We start from the raw sequence: 26,881 nt of genomic DNA on the forward strand, positions 1-26,881 counted from the left end.
TAAAGTAGAAAGAAGAAATAAATGTGTATTTATATGTGTGTGTGTATAGGCATTTATATACATACACATATATATTTTTTTCTTCCTTCATACATACATAAATGTTTGTGGGTATAAGCGTGTGTATATGTGTTTTAGTGGTGAATCTCCTCTTTCTCCCATTTACTGTCTCTAGTACAGAGTAACTGACAAAAGGCCAAAGGCAAAGAAGACAAATATTTTGCCAGATCACCAGCCTCTTAATTTTGGAGAGTTGACTGAAAACAAAGTGTTTCTTTTGGGAGGAAAGAATATTCTCTTTAGAAATTAAAGAGAAATGCAAAGTATAGTTAATAACTAAAAAAAAGTTCTGATCTATTTTCTTTTAATATTGCTTTTCTTGGTGCAAAAACAAAGTTGCTTATTAAGTCAAAAAGTGATACCAAAAAAAAAAATCCAAAAATGAGTCTTCAGCAATACTGTTGCTGGAAATGTTCCCTGGGCCTTTGCACAGGCAACCATGGTGAAGAAAGTGGCCATCATTGGAGCTGGCATCAGTGGCTTGGCCTCCATCAGGAGCTGCCTGGAAGAGGGGCTGGAGCCCACCTGCTTTGAGAAGGGCGAAGACGTCGGGGGCCTGTGGAAATTCTCGGTGAGTGGGACGCCACTGCAATAGACTGGGGAGTGAAATGGGAAGTGTGAGAGCACACTGCTTGAACACAGCCTTCCAAACAAGCTGTCGTGGCAGTTACACTCACTCTATGAAACACAACATCAGAAGCAGGTTGGAAAGTAAGTCCCTTACTTACTTCAAAAGTAAATGAGGTAGTGGGCTGGTTAGTCTCTGTGTACAGAGCTCAACTCCAATAAATCATTAATAAGTGAGCCACTTGGGGATAAAATACATGCTCAAATATTGGTTAGGTTTATGTAATGGAATTACATGAGTTATTCATTTAAAAAGCAACGGCTCTTTCCATTCTTTTGTTGGGGTTCTGGAACATCCTCTTAGTGATTCAGACCACAGATTTTAAGATTTCAGGTGCTGACTTTGGTCTTGCCAAAAACGCATAATTCATGAGATAGCTACGAGAGGAACCAAGAATAGGACACACTGATTTGAAGTTCTTCAATGACTTTTTACTTCTATGCATTTATATTGAGGACTCCGTCAGCAGACATGCTTGTAAGCTGACGTTAAATCACTTCCTGCGTTGTCTGACAAGCATATCATCCGGTGTGCGGGCTGCCTTGTGCCCCCAACTCCCTCAGTGTCTCCAACCTTAGGAATGCTATCTGGCTAAGCCTACTCCTGTTTTCTTCTTCTTCTTCTTCTTCTGATAAACCATTAACACATATGCAAACACAGGAAGATCATTAACCCTTTTTAAGCCACCATTTCCTTCTCAAATGCAAAATTAGTATTAAACTTTATAACTTAATAAAAGGTTGTATTTAAGGAGACAGTGTTTGTGACAGCTCTTTAAATATTATAAAGATATGAGAATTATTCTTATTAATGTAGATATTTTCTAGGCTGTAAAGAACTCTTCAAACCATGCAGTATCTTTTATAACATTGTGGAGCCCAGCGTGTCACTGGAATGTGCTGACAGATCTTCAGATTAGCACACTGATGAATCTTAGGGCTATTTTATTGAGCACTTTCTATATGCCAAACACCTTTCCCATCTAATTCAGTCTTTATAATAATCCTATAAGCTAGGTATGAGTTTTTCCCTTTTACAAATGAATCTGAAGCTTAAAAAGAAAAGAAAAAATGATAAATGGCTGGTAAATGGTAAAGACAAGACCCCAATTCAATCTGACTTGTCTCTCCAGCCTGAATTCTTAACCTCTTTTTAAACTACTGGGTGACATTTCAACAAGTGGCTTATTGAGCAGGCAAGTCTTCTACACAGTGATCTTAACCAAATCCTCATATTCAAACTTACTTTGCGGACTTCCCTGATGGCTCAGTGGTTAAGAACCTACCTGCCAATGCAGGGGACACAGGTTCCAGCCCTGGTCCGGGAAGATCCCACATGCCACAGAACAACAAAGCCCATGTGCCACAACTACTGAGCCTGCGCTCTAGAGCCTGCGAGCCACAACTACTGAGCCCATGTGCCACAACTACTGAAGTCTGTGCGTCTAGAGCCCATGCTCCGCAACAAAGGAAGCCACTGCAATGAGAAGCCTGCGCACCAAAGCAAAGACTAGCTCCCACTTGCTGCAAGTAGAGAAAGCCCATGCGCAGCAACGAAGACACAACACAGCCAAAAATAAATAAATATAAAAAAATAAATAAAAACTTACTTTGCAAAGCATTGCTGAAGAAAGACACTGCTGATATAGCTTTTGAGAGCAGCTGCCTCTCTTGTTATTCAAGGAAGACTTTAAAAATTTGAACCTAGCATCATAGAGTGATAAAACTACGCAGCTGCAAATATGTGCTACTCTTCAAGAAAAAGAAAATTTACCCCAGAGGCTGCAACCTCAAACACAGAAGCTGAAGCCTTGAGACACAAATGCTTATTACCAGGTCTTGAAACCTAATGAAACTTGCCCTGCTGGATTCCAAAATTGCTTGGGACTGGTGACTCCTTTTTTCCTTCCATTTTCTTCCTTTTGGAATGGGAACATTTGTAACTGGTACCCTGTGCCTGTCCCATCACTGTATTTTAGAGGAAGACAACATGTTTCCTTGTTTGGTAGGTCCAGAAATGGAGAATTTTATCCCAGCGTGAATCATACTCAATCTCATTCATACCTGATTTAGATGATGAGATTTAGGACTTTTAAGCTGATGATATATAAGTTAGATTTGGGACTTGATTTGATGTTGCAGTGGATTGAAACTGTGGGGATGTTGGGCTGAAGTGAATGTATTTGGCATGTGGGATAAATGTGAATCCTTAGGGGCCTGACAGTGGACTGTGGTAGGCTTTTCAAACAACGGCACCCTCAAAGATATCAGGTCCTGATTCTAGCACCTGTAAATGTTCCTAATAAAGACAAAGGATATTTACAGACATGACTAAATTAAGAATTTTGAGATGATGAGATTATCCTGGATCATCTGGGTGGGCTCAAGATGCCATAACATAAACCCCTAAAATAGAGAGGCAGAGAGAGATTTGACACACAAAGATAGAAAAGAAAATGCGACCTCATCAGAAAGAGAGATTTGAAGATGCTATGTTGTGACCTTGAAGATGGAGAAAGGGGACATTAGCCAAGGAATACAGGTGGCCTCAAGATGCTAAAAGAGCCGAGGGACGCTGGCATCCACCAGAAGCTGGAAGAGACAATGATTCTCCCCTAGAGCCTCTGGAATGAACATGGTCCTGCCAGCACTTTGATTTAGGCCCAGTGATACTGGTTTCCAACTCCTGGTCTCTGGGATCATGAGGGAATAAATTCCTGTTGTTTCAAGCTGTCAAGTTTGTGGTAATTTATTACAATAGCCTCACGAAGCTAATAGAAACTAATATACTTGGTTATTCGGAGTTTCCAAACTATTTCACCTCTGTGAGAGGACTTAAAGATTACAAATGATATTGTGACTTGCCGTGTTTCTCAAATACCTCTGGAGTCTGTAGCAGTACACCTAGAATTCACATCATGGGATTATATTATAAAATCAGGTTAAATTTTGTATTTTCATTATCTTTAGTTTCTAAAGACAGCACTTTACATTCTCTCAACTTTTTTTTCTTTCAGAGAGATCCAAATATTAGCTATGTGTAAAAAGGGTAAAGTGCAGATAATTCAAACTTTTGTAGCTGTTTCCTATAGCACTTTCCTATAGCCCTTCTAGTTCTTTCTTCTAACCCCAATCTAAAGGCAAGAAGATGTATTTCCCTCACCTGCTCTGATCGCTGAGAAAATAAAAGTACGTTGTGACTAGGATGCAGGTCTAGGGGAAAGGTTTTTCTTTCTCAGGAGTCCCCCAAACAATATGTGAGTAAACTGGATTTTGGCCTGAAGTGTCATGAATAAAGTCTGTTTTTTTCTGGTCATACAACCCATTATTCACTTCCCCTGATTTTTTTCTAGCCTACGTATCTATTTGATCTTTAATATTTAGTCTCTCCTTGTGTTAATTATAATCACTATCAAGCTTCCTAAACTCACCCAAAGCTATGAATCCCTCCACCTCTGCACCCCAAATGCACACTAGCAGAGTCAACAACCCAAGGGAGCAGCAGAAAACTCACGCCATATTTCAAGATCACATTGCTTTCTGATGCAAACTTGGCAATTAATCTACCACTGAATTACTTGTCAAGAACAAGGCCACAGCCACATTGGCTTTTGATGTGATTGGAATATTCTAGTATTATACTAAAAATTTATATTCTACGGGCCTGAAAACTTTGAGTTATATGAGCCCTAATTCTAAATTTCTAGTGCTCAGTGCTTTTCATTATGAACTGGCAACTCTACATAGAGATCTACAGTTTGATCTTTCATCAGAGGGAAAATCATTTCAGATAGAAAACAATGTTAATTTTTTTAAGGAAAGAAATGTTTTTCTTTGGAGCCCCTTTTGGGTATTTTTTAAATTTTTTAAACTTTATTTATTTATTATTTTTGGCAGCATTGGGTCTTCGTCGCAGTGCACGGGCTTCTCATTGCGGTGGCTTCTCTTGTTGTGGAGCATGGGATTTAGGCACATGGGTTTCAGTAGTTGTGGCACGCAGGCTCAGTAGTTGTGGTGCATGGGCTTATTTGCTCCACGGCACATGGGATCTTCCCGGACCAGGGCTCAAACCCGTGTCCCCTGCATTAGCAGGCAGATTCTTAACCACTGTGCCACCTGGGAAGCCCCTATTTTGGGGTTTTTTTAATTGGCTCTTTAAATTTGAAAGTGCAATCTGAAGAATTAGACTAATGTTTACTTTGTTATTTTATTTTTAAGGATCATAGTTTTGGTCAAATAGTAGCTTAACAACTACTGCATCTTGTACTTTGGTCTGTCACTATTTGATATACAACACTATAAAAAGATGAAATATGCCTTATTTTCAAGTGCCCATGGAACATTTCTGAAACTGACTCAACCAAAAAGCCTCAAAATTTTTGAAAAAATGTATAAATAAAATGAAATTCTCTGTTGCCAATACAATAAAACAGAAATTTATACCAAAATGATGGAAAATACTGCCTCCAGGAAATTTTTAAGTTCTCTCTTAAAGATCTATTGATTAATGTTCTTTTAGAAGTTTGAGCCAATTCAATAAGACAAGCGATTGATAATAAAAACGAGAAACTGGAAAGGAGGAAAAATTATCAGTTACTGTCTATCTGATTTTATACCATGAAGGACATCAATTAGAAAATGGTTGCAAAAAATAAGATAATACAATAAGGTTGGAATTACCAGACAAAAATCAATAGTTTATACATGTTTTAGAGTTAGCAAACTGGCTCTTTCTATACTAAAGCTGTTCTGTTTTATTTGATCTATACATTTTTTAAATTTTTTGATCCATTATTTTAAAATCATGATATTTCACATAAAAATCTAGGGATATATCTTCTTTTGAAAAACAGAAAATCAGGCAACACTGTGTCTCCTCTTACTCTAATACCTGGCCTCTTTTAGGCTAAATTTGAATTTTCTGTTTCACCATATTCATTTTTGACCCATTTCTTGTAACTTCCTCTGTATTTATAGAATTTTTTTTGATTGGTGCTATGTACAAACAACAATCCCTTAGAATATTTCAAACAAAAGGCACACCCATTTACAAGATTCTCTATCTTCTCTTGTTCATATAGTTATACCGTTCTTTTTGTTTAAGTAAACCTTCATGTTTATATTATTATAACCATGTAAATACTGTTCATTGCTATATTTTCTTTCTTAAATAACTTTGTTTTCACTGGAGCTAATAACTGCCTTGTGTCCTTTGTTGGTTTAATTTTATAAATGCTATCTCTAATTCAAACCCCAGACCATCCCACAGAATTCTCTCAACATGTTTAAACACACAAGGTGTTTCACCAGCTTAATTCTTCTCTCAACTATCTCTTAAAGATACTCTTTCAGATTGTCTTCCTTCTTTTCCCTAGGCTAGCTACACTGCTTTACCCTGGGTAACCCTATTTTCTGGAAACCTTATCTTTCTACTATTGTATTTATTCTCTCATTTTAGTAGACTATATGAGAGTACATCCTCAGTAGTTTTCTGAAAACTTATATATGTGAAGTAAAAGATTGTAGACTTTGAATGTCTTAGAGTATCATTATTTGATCCAGATTCCCAGTTGATTAGATCTAGTCTTAGCTTTCACCTTTCTTTGGTCTGTTAAGTCAGTTATCACTCATGCATCTATGTTCTACTTTCAAAATATTGTTGCTATTTCCTGTTTGCTTTTACTTTTTTTTCTTTTTTTTCCTTGTGGGTTCATACCTCTGGTATCTTTACAGTAATTTTAGTGGGAAAAGAGTTAAATGCATCTACATAATCTTTCATGTTTAATCAGAAGTCTGGATTACTTTAGTAATCAAAAATAAATAAATAAAGCTACTTCCATAAATAACCAAGGTTTGGTTCTTTGTTGAACACTTGCCCCACAAAAAATTTATATTTGAAAATGCAATTTATGACTCTATAGTCATTCTCTTATGAACTTCTTATACCATCAACTTAAAAGAATCAGTCTATAAACATGGGCTCTGAGATATACTATAATACCAAATAGGAACAGTAAGATGTTCATGACATATTTTTGTGTTTTTTTTTTTTTTTCTTTTTTAAGCAAGTCACAAATGATGTGGTTAGTTGATGCTGCAACTCCTCTCTCATTAATCATGGCCTTTTCGGAATCCAAGAAAAACTGAAGACCAATCAGCTCAGCATTGCTAGGGGGATTTACTGAATATTATCCTGAAGCAACCAAAGTTGCAAAAGCACCTCAAACCTGTCTCAAAGGTTTGCATCATTTTTATTATATGAAACTCCTCCCTTGTTGTTACATTACATAATTTTCCCCGAGTTTGGCTTGCTCCAAAACCTTACCTTTGGCCTTGTATTAGTTTTCTATTTCTGCGTAGCAAATTACCGCAAACTTTAGCAGCTCAGAACAACACTTATTTATTACTCTCAGGTGTACAGATCAGAAGTACAGCATAGTTCAGCTAGGTTCTTTGCTTAGGGTTTCACGAGGTCAAAAATAAGCTGCTAGCCGGGCAGGGCCCTTATCTGGAGGCACAAGGGAAGAATCTGCACCCAAGTTCATACAGGGCGGTGACTGAATTCAGTTCCTTGCTGTGGTAAGATTAAGGTCTTTGTTACCTTGCTGGCTGTAAGTTGGGATTCCTCTCAGCTCCTAAAGGTTGCTAGTATCCCTTGGCATATGGCACCCTCCATCTTCAATGCCACGAACAACAAGCTGAATCATCCTCATACTTTGAGTGATATGATATTTACAGGTTTCACCTAGACTCAGAGGGCAAATGGCTGTACAAGGCTGAGGAGCACTAAGGGTCACTCTTAAAATTCTGCCTACCAAATGCCTCATGCTATAAGTTGAGGGAAAGTCATGAAGCATGTCAGCGAACCCTAAAACTCTCACTCTGTCCTGGGAGATCCTCTCCCATTTTCTCCTATGAGTTCTTGATATGTTGCAATGTTTCGTCAGTAAGTAACACTAGACTACTAAGTGTTCAGGTCACTCGTTTATGTCTAGCATAAACAGGACAACAGACAAATGTCCAGAATTACATAGAGAGAAGCATAAAAGCATTCTAAGACACAAGGAGTACCCCCAGTTGGCACAGCTTAATCTCTAGGTCTCTTTTGGATCAATGCTCAGTCTTTCAGGTCCCCTCCTTGCCCCTCAGCTCTTTCCAAAATTGTATCTGGGCTTATGGAGAAGGAGAACTTAAATGACCTTGGGGTAAAGGGAAGCCAAAGTTTCCCAGATTCAAACACAGGTCTTGGGACTGTCCTCTGGCCACTCTGGTCTCCTGATGTTTCTATTCTATTTGGTTACCATTCACACTCATCCTTCAAGAGGATAAGACAGCAGTTGATGAACCTGGAGACTGTCCTCTCTTAACTTAATCAGGAGCCACTGAATCTCCTTGCTGAATAGACCTCACTTGCCAGGTCCAGTTTTCTCACTGAGTCCCTGACTCAAGTGGTCCACTCTGCATCTCTCCTAAAATGTCACTTAGCTTCCTCCATGGCAACTCTCTGGTAAACTACGTACTAAGATTCTCAGATAATTTCTGCATCCCTGTTGGGAGCAAGCAGGAACTCCTACGTTTTGTTCAAACTGAATGGGTTCAAGAGAACTAAACTAAACTAAAGTTCTACCTCTTCCTAATCATTGCTACTTGACTTTCCTGCGTCAACCTCCCCCTACCCAGGCTGGTTCAGGGGGAGGCTTTAATATGTATTCTGATATCTTACCAGAATTTCAAATGTGAAAACAAAAGCCCCTCTTCCCTCAGTGTTCCCCTCAATGTTAATTTCAGAATTCCAGGATAAAGCTTAGGACTTAAGTAATCCACCATTACCCCTTTTTCTGCCTCTATTCCCCTTTCTCCTTACCCAGTTCCTTTAAACCAATGTTTTTCAAACTGGAGATTATGACTCATTAGTGTGCTATGATATAAATTAATGAATCAATCTGCATGTTTAAATGGAATGTATAGAAAGTATGTGTGCAACTCAACTTGTTGAAAAAGATTTATTTCATAAAACTTTTGTCCCCACTGTGTGTGTGTTTGTGTGTGTGCATGCACTGGGTTGCAATATAAAATATATTACTAACTATAGGGTATGGGCAAAAACATTGGAAAAACACTGTTCTAAACATAACCAAACTTCTCTCTGCCCTAGGTACATAAGAAAATATCATGATCTAATCCACCAGAACTACCTCATGACATGCTAAAGGAAATTTTTTTTCATTGTGGTAAATAAACCACAATAGAGATCTGCTGTTTAACCGTTTTAAAGTGCATACAGTTCTGTGGCATTAAGTTAATTCACGTTACTGTGCAATCACACCACCATCCCTCTCCAGAACATTTTTAATCTTCCCAAAGTAAAATAATACAGAAATTAAACAGTAATTCTCGATTCCCTCCTCTCCCTGGTCCCAGGCAACCACTGCTCTCTCAGTCTCTATAAATGTGATCACTCAGGGTACCTCAGCTAAGTGGAATTATACAGTATTTATCTTTTTGTGACTGGCTTATTTCATTTAGCATATGTCCTCAAAGTCAATGCCTATCACAGCATATGTCAGAATTTCCTTTCTTTTTAAGGCTGAATAATACTCCATTGTATGTATATATCACATTTTGTTTGTCCATGCTTATGTGTTGACACACTGAAATCATGCATGGGTGAATTCTGGAAAATATCTATCACTGTATTTAATGGCTAAAAGGAATAAAATTATTCCAGTTACATGTTCTTTAAAGGACATGATGGAAACCCTACAAGCCAGAAGGGAGTGGCAGGACATACTGAAAGTGATGAAGGAGAAAAACCTGCAAGCAAGACTACTCTACCCAGCAAGGATCTCATTCAGATTTGATGGAGAAATTAAAACCTTTACAGACAAGCAACAGCTGAGAGAGTTCAGCACCACCAAATCAGCTTTACAACAAATGCTAAAGGAACTTCTCTAGATAAGAAATGCAAGAGAAGGAAACGACCTATAATAACGAACCCAAAACAATATAGAAAATGGGAATAGGAACATACATATCGATAATTACCTTAAATGTAAATGGACTAAATGCTCCCACCAAAAGACACAGATTGGCTGAATGGATACAAAAACAAGACCCTTATATATGCTGTGTACAAGAGACCCACCTCAGACCTAGAGACACATACAGACTGAAAGTAAGGGGATGGAAAAAGATATTCCATACAAATGGAAACCAAAAGAAAGCTGGAGTAGCAATTCTCATATCAGACAAAATAGACTTTAAAATAAGGACTATTAAAAGGGATAAAGAAGGACACTACATAATGATCAAGGGATCGATCCAAGAAGAAGATATAACAATTGTAAATATTTATGCACCCAACATAGGAGCACCTCAATACATAAGACAAATACTAACAGCCATAAAAGGGGAGATCGACAGTAACACATTCATAGTAGGGGACTTTAACACCCCACTTTCACCCATGGACAGATCATCCAAAATGAAAATAAATAAGGAAACACAAGCTTTAAATGATACATTAAACAAGATGGACTTAATTGATATTTATAGGACACTCCATCCAAAAACAACAGAATACACATTTTTCTCAAGTGCTCATGGAACATTCTCCAGGATAGATCATATCTTGGGTCACAAATGAAGCCTTGGTAAATTTAAGAAAATTGAAATTGTATCAAGTATCTTTTCTGACCACAACGCCATGAGACTAGATATCAATTACAGGAAAAGATCTGTAAAATATACAAACACATGGAGGCTAAACAATACACTACTTAATAATGAAGAGATCACTGAAGAAATCAAAGAGGAAATAAAAAAATACCTAGAAACAAATGACAATGGAGACACAACGACCCAAAACCTATGGGATGCAGGAAAAGCAGTTCTAAGGGGGAAGTTTATAGCAATACAAGCCCACCTTAAGAAGCAGGAAACATCTCAAATAAACAACCTAACCTTGCACCTCAAGCAATTAGAGAAAGAAGAACAAAAAAGCCCCAAAGCTAGCAGAAGGAAAGAAATCATAAAAATCAGATGAGAAATAAATGAAAAAGAAATGAAGGAAACGATAGCAAAGATCAATAAAACTAAAAGCTGGTTCTTTGAGAAGATAAACAAAATAGATAAACCACTAGCCAGACTCATCAAGAAAAAAAGGGAGAAGACTCAAATCAATAGAATTAGAAATGAGAAAGGAGAAGTAACAACTGACACTGCAGAAATAAAAAAAATCATGAGAGATTACTACAAGCAACTCTATGCCAATAAAATGGACAATCTGGAAGAAATGGACAAATTCTTAGAAATGCACAACCTGCCAAGACTGAATCAGAAGAAATAGAAAATATGAACAGACCAATCACAAGCACTGAAATTGAAACTGTGATTAAAAATCTTCCAACAAACAAAAGTCCAGGACCAGATGGCTTCACAGGTGAATTCTATCAAACGTTTAGAGAAGAGCTAACACCTATCCTTCTCAAACTCTTCCAAAATATAGCAGAGGGAGGAACACTCCCAAATTCCTTCTACGAGGCCACCATCACCTTGATACCAAAACCAGACAAGGATGTCACAAAGAAAGAAAACTACAGGCCAATATCACTGATGAACATAGATGCAAAAATCCTCAACAAAACACTAGCAAACAGAATCCAACAGCACATTAAAAGGATCATACACCATGATCAAGTGGGGTTTATTCCAGGAATGCAAGGATTCTTCAATATACGCAAATCTATCAATGTGATAAACCATATTAACAAACTGAAGGAGAAAAACCATATGATCATCTCAATAGATGCAGAGAAAGCTTTCGACAAAATTCAACACCCATTTATGATAAAAACCCTCCAGAAAGTAGGCATAGAGGGAACTTTCCTCAACATAATAAAGGCCATATATGACAAGCCCACAGCAAACATCATCCTCAATGGTGAAAAACTGAAAGCATTTCCACTAAGATCAGGAACAAGACAAGGTTGCCCACTCTCACCACTTTTATTCAACATAGTTTTGGAAGTTTTAGCCACAGCAATCAGAGAAGAAAAGGAAATAAAAGGAATCCAAATCGGAAAAGAAGAAGTAAAGCTGTCACTGTTTGCAGATGACATGATACTATACATAGAGAATCTTAAAGATGCTACCAGAAAACTACTAGAGCTAATCAATGAATTTGGTAAAGTAGCAGGATACAAAATTAATGCACAGAAATCTCTGGCATTCCTATATACTAATGATGAAAAATCTGAAAGTGAAATCAAGAAAACACTCCCATTTACCATTGCAACAAAAAGAATAAAATATCTAGGAATAAACCTACCTAAGGATACAAAAGACCTGTATGCAGAAAATTATAAGACACTGATGAAAGAAATTAAAGATGATACAAATAGATGGAGAGATATACCATGTTCTTGGATGGGAAGAATCAACATTGTGAAAATGACTCTACTACCCAAAGCAATCTACAGATTCAATGCAATCCCTATCAAACTACCACTGGCATTTTTCACAGAACTAGAACAAAAAATTTCACAATTTGTATGGAAACACAAAAGACCCCGAATAGCCAAAGCAATCTTGAGAACGAAAAATGGAGCTGGAGGAATCAGGCTCCCTGACTTCAGACTATACTACAAAGCAACAGTAATCAAGACAGTATGGTACTGGCACAAAAACAGAAATATAGATCAGTGGAACAGGATAGAAAGCCCAGAGATAAACCCACGCACATATGGACACCTTATCTTTGATAAAGGAGGCAGGAATGTACAGTGGAGAAAGGACAGCCTCTTCAATAAATGGTGCTGGGAAAACTGGACAGCTACATGTAAAAGAATGAGATTAGATCACTCCCTAACACCATACACAAAAATAAGCTCAAAATGGATTAAAGACCTAAATGTAAGGCCAGAAACTATCAAACTCTTAGAGGAAAACATAGGCAGAACACTCTATGACATAAATCACAGCAAGATCCTTTCTGACCCACCTCCTAGAGTAATGGAAATAAAAACAAAAATAAACAAATGGGACCTAAGGAAACTTCAAAGCTTTTGCACAGCAAAGGAAACCATAATCGAGACCAAAAGACAACCCTCAGAATGGGAGAAAACATTTGCAAATGAAGCAACTGACAAAGGATTAATCTCCAAAATTGACAAGCAGCTCAATAACAAAGAAACAAACAACCCCATCCAAAAATGGGCAGAAGACCTAAACAGACATTTCTCCAAAGAAGATACACAGAATGCCAACAAACACATGAAAGAATGCTCAACATCATTAATCATTAGAGAAATGCAAATCAAAACTACAATGAGATATCATCTCACACCAGTCAGAATGGCCATCATCAAAAAATCTAGAAACAATAAATGCTGGAGCGGGTGTGGAGAAAAGGGGACACTCTTGCACTGCTGGTGGGAATGTGAATTGGTTCAGCCACTATGGAGAACAGCATGGAGGTTCCTTAGTAAACTGCAAATAGAACTACCATATGACCCAGCAATCCCACTACTGGGCATATACCCTGAGAAAACCAAAATTCAAAAAGAGTCATGTACCAAAATGTTCATTGCAGCTCTATTTACAATAGCCAGGACATGGAAACAACCTAAGCGCCCATCATCGGACGAATGGATAAAGAAGATGTGGCACATATACACAATGGAATATTACTCAGCCTTAAAAAGAAATGAAATTGAGTTATTTGTAATGAGATGGGTAGACCTAGAGTCTGTCATACAGAGTGAAGTAAGTCAGAAAGAAAAAGACAAATACCGTATGCTAACACATATATATGGAATTTAAGGGAAAAAAATGTCATGAAGAACCTAGGAGTAAGACAGGAATAAAGACGCAGACCTACTGGAGAACGGACTTGAGGATATGGGGAGGGGGAAGGGTGAGTTTTGACAGGGTGAGAGAGAGTCATGGACATATACACACTAACAAACGTAGTAAGGTAGATAGCTGGGGGAAGCAGCCGCAAGGCACAGGGATATTAGCTCGGGGCTTTGGGACAGCCTGGAGGGGTGGGATGGGGAGAGTGGGAGGGAGGGAGACGCAAGAGGGAAGACATGGGAACATATGTATATGTATAGCTGATTCACTTTGTTATAAAGCAGAAACTAAGACACCATTGTAAAGCAATTATACCCCAATAAAGATGTTTAAAATAAATAAATAAATAAATAAAATAAAGGACATGATGAAATTCAGAATTTGTTTCCCTTAGAAAAGCAAAGATGTTAAGAAAGATGTATTTTTCCACATTCTAAGTTCCTTTGATTATCATCAAATTGTTTAAGTGAAGTTAATTTATGCCTCATCTTATTTCACTTACTTGTGGGTAAAGGCCGACTGAAAATGAGTGCTAATTATTTGGAACTGGCCCTGACTGTGATAAGTATACTCATTCACAAACTCTCTTCCATTTAAAACCATACTTTCACAGGACCATGCCGAGGAAGGCAGGGCCAGCATTTATCGGTCAGTCTTTACCAACTCTTCCAAAGAGATGACATGTTTTCCGGACTTCCCTTTTCCTGATGACTTTCCCAACTTTATGCATAACAGTAAGCTCCAGGAATACATCACTGCGTTTGCCAAAGAAAAGAACCTCCTGAGATACATTCAACTTAAGGTAAGATGTTATCAAGAAATTAATTCGGGGCACTGCTGTGAGGAATTTTCTTTTTATTAGTAGATTCCCATTAGTTCTTTCAGTGTCTCTTTCTTATTTGTCAACGTTTTTAACAATGTGGCTTCTCTGACCCTAGATTTAGAGAATACACATTCTTCTCAAGAATATGTAGGAAATTTACAAAACTTGACCACATTCCATTAACTTAAGAACTCTTTTTTCCTAAACAATTTATGGGTCAAAAAAGAAAATGCAATGGAAGTTTTAAAATATTTAGAGCTGAACGATAATTTAAATTCTACATATCGGTATTTGTGGGAAGCAGAGAGAGCAAAACTTTCATGAAAATTATAAGCTTAAATGCTTATATTAGAAAATAAGCTGGGGCTGGGGCTGGGGCTGCTTTCTCCTTTTAGGCTCTGAAACTCCCCCTCCATCCAGTCTAATTTCTCCACTGGTGAGGAGCCTTCCCAAGGTGTGGGAACCTTTCCTCCTTCACAGCTCCCTCCCCGGGCTGCAGGCACGATCCTGATTCCTAAGGTTTTTCAGGTAATCCTTACACACACTAAAATTTGAGAAGAACTTATGCTGTGAATACAGACAACATCTTTCATTTTAAGACAATAATGTTAAAAATAAAACGGCTAATGAAATACGTTAGGAAATGTTGTTACTACAAAAATTATTGGCCACCAGATTATTTACTGCATGTGCTACAGGCCTCTTGTAAACTATGATTCAATTCACTGTCATAGCTCCGAAAGGAATCACTCTTCTACTGCAGAAAATACTGGTCATACACAAGGAACCATGTGGGGATAAAAAAACATACAGACCATTTAATGTTTTGAATTATTCTGAAGGAATTTTGAATTTGTAATATGTACCTTCATAATGAATTAAGTATTTTTCCTAAGACACTATTAAAGATTTTTTTCATCCTATTTGATCAAGTTGGTGCCAAACCTACCTGTTAGCATAGAAAAAAAGAAGGCTATCTTTCTGTGTTTCTCTTAGACACTTGTATCCAGTGTAAATAAACGTCCTGATTTCTCAGTCACTGGCCAATGGGACGTTATCACTGAAAAGGATGGTAAAAAAGAATCAGCTGTCTTTGATGCTGTAATGATTTGTTCTGGACATCATGTGTACCCCAACCTACCAAAAGAGTCCTTTCAAGGTAAGGCCAAAATTTAGGGTGCCATCTACAAATCTGACATGAATGAATAACCTTGATAATGTCTTTCTTACATATATAAAAGTACAAATTATAAAAGTACACATTAAATTAAAATATGCTTCCACTGTATCTAACATACCTGGTGTGCTAAAATTCCAGATTACTGCAACTATATTCACCCACAAGATCTGTTACAGCAGTTTTTTAAATGAAAATCAAATGATTCATATGTTTCCCACTTTTCACTCAGGTCTACAACTTTTTAAAGGCAAATGCTTCCACAGCTGGGACTATAAAGAACCAGGAATATTCAAGGGGAAGCGAGTCCTGGTGATTGGCCTGGGGAATTCGGGCTGTGATATCGCCTCAGAACTCAGCCACACAGCTGAACAGGTACGCCTCCCAGATACTAAGGGAGTTCTTTAAAGGGACAGACACACCATTTGAAAGGTATGATAACGAAACGGGAGAAGAGCAGGGTGCTTGATCGGAAGACTAAGTAGTGTTTCATATAGCTCAACTTCCCTGCTAACTTGTGAAATTTTAAATAGCTTGTATGGCAAAGGCAGAACATCAGCAAGGAGTGATGTTGCCATTCAACAATCTTCTTCTTTGGGACATTTAGTGTCTAACATGTGTCATGTGTCCAGTAAATTCCTCCGAAACTAATGGGATCATTTTGGGATCATCAGATAAGCACTAGAAGAAATATGACTACAATTCAGTTATTGGTCATCAACACCAGAGAAGATTTGATTAAGATATGAAAATTTGCCTGGAGGAGTATAACAGAGTGTTGACCCTAAGATGTAGATTATAATGCAGGGAGTTTATTTGGGAGAGCTCTCTGGATGAATACCTCTGAGGGAAGGGAAAGAAGTTTTCCTTTACTTACTCTGAAGCTAGGATAGTCCTTTAGAATTGTCTCTAGTTGAAGTGAGAGGCTGGGCCTTTATATCCTTCCATTAACCAGTCACTGAATGCAGGGAATCCAAAAAGAGTATAAGTTACCAAACTAACTGCCAAAGAGGGCTGACAGCTGAGGGTTGCCTTCTGGCAACACTCCCAGAAGCTGTTATAATAACTCCATTCCTAAAGGCAGATCTGGGGGATATATCACAATATCCAGTACAAATGGTCACCACTTTAATGGTTGAAATGGTGTTTTTTAAGGTCATCGTCAGCTCCAGAAGTGGCTCCTGGGTGATGAGCCGGGTCTGGCATGGTGGCTATCCATGGGACATGATGTTTATCACTCGATTTGAAACCTTCCTCAACAACAACTTACCAACAGTCATCTCTGACTGGTGGTACGTCAAGCAAATGAATGCAAGATTCAAGCATGAGAACTATGGCTTGATGCCTTTAAATGGGTAAAGTAGAGTTAAACATGATATGCCTGCTAATTTTTATTTCAGTGTCAACAACCCTAATGTGTGTTGTAACCCCCAAACAAATCAAAGTGAAGTAATCACCTCTCACTTTTCAGAGGATAAAGAATTGCAAAAGTTAGGGGTATTTTCCTATTTACAATCCTCCTTACCAGATTTGCACAGCTGCGAAGTTATATAATATCAATACCTCAGGAATTAGTCCCTAGAGTTATGATAATAGTAGTCAACACGTTTTAAGCCCTTAATACATGTCAGAGTCTCGGACACGCATTAGCTCCCTTTATTCTCACAACAACTATGAGGATGGCTCTGTTATAATCTTCATTTCACAGATGAGAAAACTGTGGTTCAATGTAGTTAACTTTACCAAAGCCACACAGCCAGGAAGTTAAAGCCATGTCCAGATTTGCTGACTCTAGAGTCCCTCACTCTTAGCCACCTTGCTCTACCGCCTCTTTCTTAATGACAAAGTTAAGCAAAGCAGAACTTTCCCTGTGCTTCGCTCTCAACACCTGCCCCTTAATGGAGCCCTCGCACTGAACTATGGCCACAATGTTTACATCTTCAGTCTCCTCCTCACTCTCTCCTATAACATCCCCCCAAGCCAGTCACATGATAAGAAATTACTTTGACGTGGGTGAAAAACCCAAGTTATAAGCTGTTTACATCAAAGTTAATTCATTAATTCAACAAATATTTATTAAGCATTTATTACGTGCCAGGACCTGTGTTAAATCCTGTGGATATAGCAGTGAACAAACTCATAAAATCCCTGTCCCACACTCTAGTAGTGGGAAACAGACAATAAATAGTAGAAAATCATACGATGACATGTATCAGGGAGGAAAAACAGAGCAAGCAAGGGTAACACGGAGTGCCATCAGGACAATTTTAAACACTCCATAGGGGAGGTCTCACTGAGAAAACTTTTAAGCAAATTCCTGAAAGAGATGAGAAAATGAGCCATGAGGATATCTGGAGAACAGTATTCTGGACAATGGGAACAGCTAGGACATCACCTCTTCAGGGGTATGACTGGTATGTTCAACAAACTACAATGAGCTTCTCTTCCCGGAGAAGAGGGCTCAGGAGAGTAGCAGGAAATGAAACCAGAGACATCAAAATAGCCAGTTGATGTTGGGTCCTATAGGCCACTGTAAGGAGTCTGGCCTTTACTCTGCAATTGCAGTGGGAAGCAATTGCAGGCATCTGAGTAAACTGAAGACAAGATCTAAGTTAATTTGAAGAGATCACTTTGGCTTTTTTTTTTTTTTTTTTTAAACATCTTTATTGGGGTATACACTTTGGCTTTTATGGTCATCACTCATTATAGATGGGTGGGTCAAGGAAGGAAGTGGAAACACTGGGTAAGAGACTATTGTCAAAGAGTGTTATTCCTATGTTTTCCTCTAAGAGTTTACATTCTCTGATATAAATCACAAGATCTTTTTTGACCCACCTCCTAAAGAAATGGAAATAAAAACAAAAATAAACAAATGGGACCTAATGAAAATTAAAACCTTTTGCACAGCAAAGGAAACTATAAACAAGATGAAAAGACAACCTTCAGAATGTGAGAAAATATTTGCAAATGAATCAATGGACAAAGGATTAATCTCCAAAATATATAAACAGTTCATGCAGCTCAGTATTAAAAAAGCAAACAACCCAATCAAAAAATAGGCAGAAGACCTAAATAGTCGTTTCTCCAAAGAAGACATACAGATGGCCAAGAGACACATGAAAAGCTGCTCAACATCACTAATTATTAGAGAAATGCAAATCAAAACTGCAATGAGGTATCACCTCACACCAGTTAGAATGGGAATCACCAGAAAATCTACAAACAACAAATGCTGGAGAGGGTGTGGAGAAAAGGGAATCCTCTTACACTGTTGGTGGGAATGTAAATTGATACAACCACTATGGAGAACAGTATGGAGGTTCCTTAAAAAACTAAAAATAGAATTACCATATGACACAGCAATCCCACTACCTGGGCATATACCCAGAGAAAACCATAATTCAAGAAGACACATGCATCCCAATGTTCGTTGCAGCACTATTTACAATAGCCAGGTGATAGAAGCAACCTAAATGCCCATCGACAGGCAAATGGATAAAGAAGATGTGGTACATATATACAATGGAATATTACTCAGCCATAAAAAGGAAGGAAACTGGGTCATTTGTAGAGACGTGGATGGACCTAGAGGCTGTCATACAGAGTGAAAGTCAGAAAAGAGAAAAACAAATATCGTATATGAACGCATATATGTGGAATCTAGAAAAATGGTACAGATGAACCGGTTTGTAAGGCAGAAATAGAGACACAGATGTAGAGAACAAATGTATGGAAGCAGGGGTGGTGGTGGTGGTGGTGGTGGAATGAATTGGGAGATTGGGATTGACATGTATACACTAATATGTATAAAACAGATAACTAATAAGAACCTGCTGTATAAAAAATATATATTTAAAAAAAGAGGTTATTGTCAAACATCCAGATGAGAGGGGTTAGGTGGCTTGAACTAGGATCGTCAGTGCTCAGAAGTGGTCAGATTTTGGATACAGTTTGAAGGTAAACCCAAACAGCATTTTCTGTTAGATTGAATAACAGATGTGAAAGCAAAAAAAGGGTCAAGGATGTCTTCCAGACTTTTGATCTGAGCAAGAGGGCAAGGATGGAGGTGACATCTATTGAGACGTGGAAAACCATGGGAGGAGCGGAAATTTAGTTTTAAACGTATCAAAGTTGGAATGTCTATTCGATATTTGCACAGAAAAATGTGGAAACGCAGTGGGATACACAAGACAGAAGAGACATTCAAACCATAAGTTTAAAATGTGAACTGAAACAACAACAACAAAAATGTGGACTGGTCAGAATATAGATAGTACTTAAATGAAAACTAGATGACGTCTCTTGAAGAATGAATGGAGATGGAGAAGACAAAAGGTATGAGGGCTGAGTCCTGGGGCACATCATCGTTTAGAGGTCAGGAAGAGGAGAAGAATTCAGCAGGAGACACGGAGAAAGAATAGCGAGGTAGGTAGAAAGGAATCAAGAGTGAGTGATGACCTGAAAGCAAAATGAAGACAGTATTTCATGGAGGAGGACACCATCAAGTGTGTCAAATGCTGCTAATAAGTTGAGTAAAGTGAGGAGTAAGAGTAGACCATGGGATCTGGCAGCTTGAAGATCCTGGTGGCCTTGACAAAAGAAGTTTCAACACGGCATTGGGTTTAGGATAAATGACAGGTAATTCGAGCAGTTGAATCCAGCCTTTTTCCAATCAGCATTCCAACCAATCTCATTGTCTGGCTCAGTTTCCTCCCCAGTGGAGTCTACCTATGGCTCTCTCACAGCTCTCACCGTCCTATAAGAACAAAGTCTTTTCCTTCAACACTATTCAGTTCACCCCTAACTTCAGATTTATGTGCACTCACTAGAGATGTTACTGAATAAAAAGTAATCAGAAGTTCTCTCTTTCCAGATTTCCAGTGGCCTCTTCCTGCTCCTGGCCTCATTTAAATTCCTAGATGCTCCCTCCCTCACCTGACTTGTGCCTTGTCTGCACGGGGCTCACACTTCACATTTTATGATAGAACCTGACTGCAGTCTTCCCACCTTTAGCTTCCTTCCACCTATTTGATCTTCTTTACATCACGATGACCATTTTGGAGTATGCTATGTTAAGAATAATGTCTAACATTTCGAGCACTATGTATGTGCTACAAACTATGCCAAATTCTTTATATTACTTAGGTCTCCCAATGACCTGTGGTAGGTATAACTTTATTTCCACTCCAGATGAGAAAGATGAGGCAAGAGAAATTAAGAAAACTTAATTTGATCAAGGTTCACAGTTGATAAGTAGCAAAGAAAAAAATTTAAAGACCCAGGTACTCTGACTTTAAGAGTTTTTCCTGATATAGGTTTTAACAGGCGGAAGGGCCTGGGTGCTTATTCTGGGATTTAGAGAGAGCTCTGTGGAAGAGAAGAGAAAGATCACAGGAAATAGAGAAGGGATCAGCAAAAAAACAATTTCTCTTACTCCACAATGTTGCCTTACATCAGTTTTGTTCTTCAACCATATTGGTGACACTCCATGGCACATTAAAAAATCTTGAGTCGTTTTCTCCTTCCTTACTAATTAACTATTAACAATCATTAATTAATTATTATGGACCAATAAAAGAAACAGGAAATGTTACTGTTCTAATGGTCATCTCTGTTTTCCATACAGCACCCTGAGGAAAGAGCCCGTGTTCAATGATGAGCTCCCGGCTCGCATTCTATGTGGCACTGTGACCGTTAAGCCAAATGTGAAGGAGTTTACAGAGACTTCAGCCATTTTTGAGGATGGGACAGTGTTTGAGGCCATTGACTGTGTCATCTTTGCAACAGGCTATAGTTACGCCTACCCCTTCCTTGATGACTCCATCATTAAGAGCAGAGACAACGAGGTCACCTTATTTAAAGGCATCTTCCCACCTTCACTGGAGAAGCCAACCATGGCAGTGATTGGCCTTGTCCAGTCCCTTGGAGCTGTCATCCCCACAACTGACCTGCAGTCTCGCTGGGCAGTACGAGTAATAAAGGGTAAGTAGACAAAGAAGCTCATTGACGGGAAAGATGGAAGCCAATGAGAATGGCTTTGAGTCTGTGAAAACAATAATCCTAATAACAAGGGACAAATCCTAGGTCCCATCCAGTTTCCAGAATCTATAATTCTACATTTTTTAGTATTATATTTTATAAACAATTAAAAATATATTACATTGGATTGTCATAAACAATAGTACAAGGTATTATTCAAGGAGTAGTTTGTGATTACTAACTCCTTAGAACTGTTAATTACCCAAGACCTTTCATTAAACTTGAGAACACCAGAGACTCTCATCTTAAATGCATGACAACTTTATAAAATTAAGATTTCAAAACTCAATAGAATGACATTTCTTGAAAGGTTAATAAAAGATGTTTCAAAGCCAATATCCAGCCAACTTTAAACATCCACAGTCATGAAAAAAAATTATCATTGCTAGAGAGGAAGTGGATTTCCTGCTCTATTTTCTTCCCTGCCACGGATCATTAGAAGCAGAAAGCACTTGGTGTGGTAGACAGTCAGTCTCTAAGGAATACTAAATCCCTGTATTTTAATAAGAAAAAGGAAACAACAAACATGATTGGGGCCAAGCAAAGAAGGCAGACAGCATCATCCAGCCCTAGGCACTGGGATCAGATTCACACTAGCTTTAAATGCAGTCGTGGGCCAATTCAGATAATACGACCAAACAGGGCCATTGTTAAAGAACAAATAGAGATGTCAAAGTTTAGTGTGCAAAGTCTAGTTGGTCTTAAAGTATGAAAATTATGGATAAGGAATCTTAGCTGGTCTGCTTCCTTTGAAGCCACATCTAAGGCTTCCAGTCCTACCTGACTTGCTGGGGTTTAAATGTTCTTTTATACTGGTGGTTGGAACCTGCAACTACATAGCCTGCATCATCGCCCACCACCAGGCTACTATCCACATCATTACAGTCCTTTATATCAGTGATCTCTCTGAATCTCCTTCACTCCCCAGTCCCCAAGCAGAGATGTGTTGCAGGATGATGTTACTCCAGTGAGGCAGCAGCCAGGAAGGCGAGGGCATGAAATTCTACTTAGAAGGAGCTAGGCTCAGGGTCCAGGTTCAAAGAGACTGGCATTAAAATGTGGGACACTTACTCTCTGTGTGGACAAGAGTTGTAACCTGGGCTCTGAAGAAAGGAGAAAAGGCAGATACCCGATCAACAGAGAACTGATGCACAAGGCAAAGACTCAGTCTTGGGAGAAATGGAAGATAAGGCAAACAATCCAATTTGGGGGAACCAGGGTACCAGGACAGAGGGGTCAGCTACAAGCAGCCCAATGGCAATAGCTGGTGGGCTATAGAATATAGCCTCTTCTCCATCTCTCCTCCTGCCCAAGGACAGAATGAGTTCCAAGGTTTGAAACAAGGCCATGTCTACAGACTGTTCACATGACCCTGTCTATAAGGATTTCAGGAATAGGGAGTTAGGCAAGTCATTGTAGGTCTTGAGCAATCAGAGCTAGGCTGGGAATTCTGGTTCCAGGTGATCCCAGAATTGCCAAAGAAACCACACTAATTTGAAGCATCTGGGTACAAAAGTTTGGGTCTAGATTTCAGAGAATTCTGTAAATTGATGCCAGAAAGAGCCTGAAATCTTGGGGCAGCCCCAACTCAGATTTGGTCTCCTGGGACTTCCCTATATCCTTGGTGACTTATGGACAGTACATATCCTCAGTCTCATTCAGGAGCTATTGGCTTTTCAGAGAGAACCCTGCGGCTTCACTAAATTCTCTATCTTATCTGCTGGAAATTCCCTTTCCTGGCAAAGCAAGATAACTTCCTATGAAGATTTTTTTTCTTAAATCTTAAAAAAGAGATGCCTATTTACCTTGGGCTATAATTTATTAGATAACATACTTAAAAATAAAGCTGAGAGATTAGCATATATAATCTAATATTTTGAAATTGATTTTTTAAATCCGATAACTGGTTTAAGTGCAAAGATACAAAGATAAAAGATTATTTGGGTAATGGCTTTTAATTATTGTGACGAGTATCATCACTGAGAAGACTGGGAATGACCTGTATGTTTGTCTCAAAATTTTATTTTGCTAGACAGTGACAAAAAATTTGGAAATACTAATGTGATTCATAACTCACTATTAAAAAGGAAACATCGCAAGCTGGTCCTGTGCCAGACTTATTTAACTACTATCATGTCTTTCCCTTTTTATAGGAACTTGCACTTTGCCTTCTGTCAAGGACATGATGAATGACATTGATGAAAAAATGGGGAAAAAGCTCAAATGGTAAGAGCAGCTATTGTAAAGGGGATGTAGAATTTTCATAGAAAAAGCAGAATTTGTGAATACTTGGGACTGTTTCAGTTTTAAATGGCCCTGAGTGAGGTCATTACATTGACAGCTATGAGCTAAATTCAGCCATTCAACAAATATTTATATCCAGGATCTATTTTGCACCTGATACCCCACTAAATCCTGTTTTAACCCTCCATAGCTCCTGCAATATGTCATAGAAAGGAAACCCAGAAAGATTAGAAGTTAGAGGAGTTTGGGAACATGTGGATGTGGACTTCAATTTTCTAGCCCATAAATCCTCTAAGATGTAAAGGATGCCTTCCAACAGATGGCTCTAATAAAATGAGAACTAGTCAGAAGAACCGGGCTCCAGTCCTACCTCTGTCACTAATTAGCTCAGTGGCCATGAAGTAATAACCTCACTTGAGCAAGAGACAATTTACCTACTTGTAAATGTGAATAAAAATGCCTTTCTCAGCTTCCTTGCCGTGTTGTGGAATGTCCAAATGAGATCAGTATGAAAGTCCTTTAGTAACAACTACGAAGTACAGGAAAATGAGCAATAGTCCCCTTTCCAACACAAAGGATAGATGCTGATTCCCATGGATAAAAAGGTGTGAGGCATTTTCCCTGTTCTTGTTCCTATACAAAGCGTGGATGACCACAGTCTTGTTTCCTCTCCCGCCCCTAGGTTTGGCAAAAGCAATACCATACAGACGGATTATATCGTTTATATGGATGAACTTGCCTCCTTCATTGGGGCAAAGCCCAACATCCCATGGCTGTTTCTCACAGATCCAAAGTTGGCCTTGGAGGTTTACTTTGGCCCTTGCAGCTCGTATCAGTTTAGGCTGGTGGGCCCGGGGAAGTGGCCAGGAGCCAGAAATGCCATCCTGACCCAGTGGGACCGGACATTGAAACCCACGACGACAAGAATTGTTGGGAGTCCTCTGAAGCCTTGCTTATTTTGCAGTTGGTTCAGGCCCGTTCTTATTTCTGTTCTGTCAATTGCTGTTTTCCTTGTGTTGTTCTAATCATCATTCCATCTAGGATTCTGAAAGTTACTAACGCTACCTGGGAAGAAACTTTGCTATTTAAAAATTAGGAATTGCACACCTCCTACTTTCCTATTTAGCAGGCGTTAGTCAGTAAGACAGTACTATTTCTAGGCCTTTAAATAAGCCCCTGTAAGAATCATGTCATGATCTAAAGAACATTAATCAGTTCTCTTCAGGTTCCACTAACATTTTGTAATTCCATAACATTTCATAATTAGATATATCCTCTGTATCTCTAACCTAAATCATCTCCTGAAACATTTGACATGATTCCTTTTCTCCTTAAACAATGTTTGAAATATGTATTTCAAATCTAAACAAAGAACAGATTAAGCAGAGTAGCTGCAATATGATAGTCCCAGCCTACTTCTACAAACGTTTTGCAGGATCAAGGGGAGAATTTGGCTATTATATTCTATTTCTGTCCTCCAGGCGATTCCTCCTGTCCCCTGGCCAAGAAACATAGCATGGAGACCCCATTTATAATGAAAGTTAGCAAGAAGTAACTCATTTTATTTAGATTCTCAATAAGGAACCAACTTTCCAACATGCAGCAGCAAAATAATGACAACAATAACAATAATAATGAGTAGAGCACCAAATATACCTTTTAACTGAATGGACAGTCTTTTAAAAAATTAAATATTTAGCCAAAGCTATGACCCAAGCCTAATAAAACCTGATACAGATCATATAAAATTATATACCCTTATAGAATGGGGTACCAGAATACATACAAAATTTTATTTTTTGAAGTATTATTACATGTTACAGTTAAATTTTGATAGCTAAAGATTTTCAAGTTTGACATTATGGAGCAGATAAAATAATCTGTCAGCATCACCAGCCACCAGAGGGCTCTGCATGTTGTTAAACTCCATATTTCTTACTACACCTTCATTTCTTTTTTTTTTTCCAAACAGACTTTATTTAAAAAAAAAAAAAATCTTGTGTGCTATACTTGGTTATAAAGGGACAGTCACAAATTTGGGGGGAAATACCATTTTATCTTTCTTATTCATTATTTCTTTCTCTATTATGCTTCTTTAGACGAAATACTCCTTACAAAATCCTGGAATCCATATTCCTTATGAAATACTTACAAAATTTCTAACTGAAGCCATTAGAGCAACAAGAGAAGGAGGAGATCACATTTTTCTCTTTTCTTTTCTTTTTTTTTTAAATTCTCTTGATATTTTAATCTTTGGAGCTAAGATTTATTATGGATGTTGTTGTAGACAACTTTAAATCGTTCCCTTCTCCTAATTGTTTAAGGCAGCAAGATAATATTCTGCTTTTAAGGTCTTCTCACAGATGTGAAGTATTCCCAAATATTCCCAAGTGAAACAGAACTTTTCTTGAAACCCTGTGGCCCACATGGAATCAAGTAAACAAATTAAATACAGCACATAAAATTTATTTTGTTTCATGTTATGAATGCTAGTATGCAAAATAAATTGAAGATTAAAATTGATATGATACAGTTTCTTTTATTCTTTCCCATATGATTCTTTAAGTTTGTGTAAACATTAATTGGCTCATTAATAGTTTTCCTAAACTACTGTAGCCAACATACTCTATTAACATCTATCTATTCCCATACTAAACTGAACTATTATCAATGGCTTAATTACTTTGGTACATAACAATAATTCTCAATCATTCAATTCCACAAGTTACTCTGATAAGACTAAATATGTGTGTGTGTATGTGTGTGTATTTCTACTGACACACAATTTGAACATTTGAAGCACAAAAGATTTTTTTCACTCCCAGTTTCATCTAGAAATTCTTACCAGTTCTTAAAAGTGCATAGTCAGATATTAAAAATAAAAGCAAATAAAATTTTTTTTGTACAGCTGTCATAGCTATGCTGATTAGATATGAAGCTGACCTGCAGGATCACAGGATTATTGGCCACACCCACTTTCCGCAACGGGAGGAAGGACCTTGAAATGGATTTCGGCAATTTAGCCATTCAGAGGTTTCCAGCTTCTGAAGCCAAGT

At 38.1% G+C, this 26,881-nt stretch overlaps 1 protein-coding gene across 1 annotated transcript; it reads left to right on the forward strand.

Annotated features, from left to right (window-relative positions):
• The first annotated feature begins 499 nt into the window (after positions 1-499).
• On the forward strand, positions 500-26,348 carry LOC136134908 (flavin-containing monooxygenase 3). The gene is made up of 9 exons (XM_065892687.1): positions 500-631; positions 14,156-14,344; positions 15,362-15,524; positions 15,775-15,917; positions 16,698-16,897; positions 21,169-21,524; positions 23,735-23,807; positions 24,508-24,885; positions 26,113-26,348. The coding sequence occupies exons 1-8, from the start codon at positions 500-502 to the stop codon at positions 24,848-24,850; spliced, it is 1,599 nt and encodes a 532-aa protein (XP_065748759.1). The 3' UTR covers positions 24,851-24,885; positions 26,113-26,348.
• The last annotated feature ends 533 nt before the right edge of the window (positions 26,349-26,881 follow it).

This window comes from Phocoena phocoena, chromosome 1, assembly GCF_963924675.1.
Source record: "Phocoena phocoena chromosome 1, mPhoPho1.1, whole genome shotgun sequence".
Classification (NCBI taxonomy): Eukaryota; Metazoa; Chordata; class Mammalia; order Artiodactyla; family Phocoenidae; genus Phocoena; species Phocoena phocoena.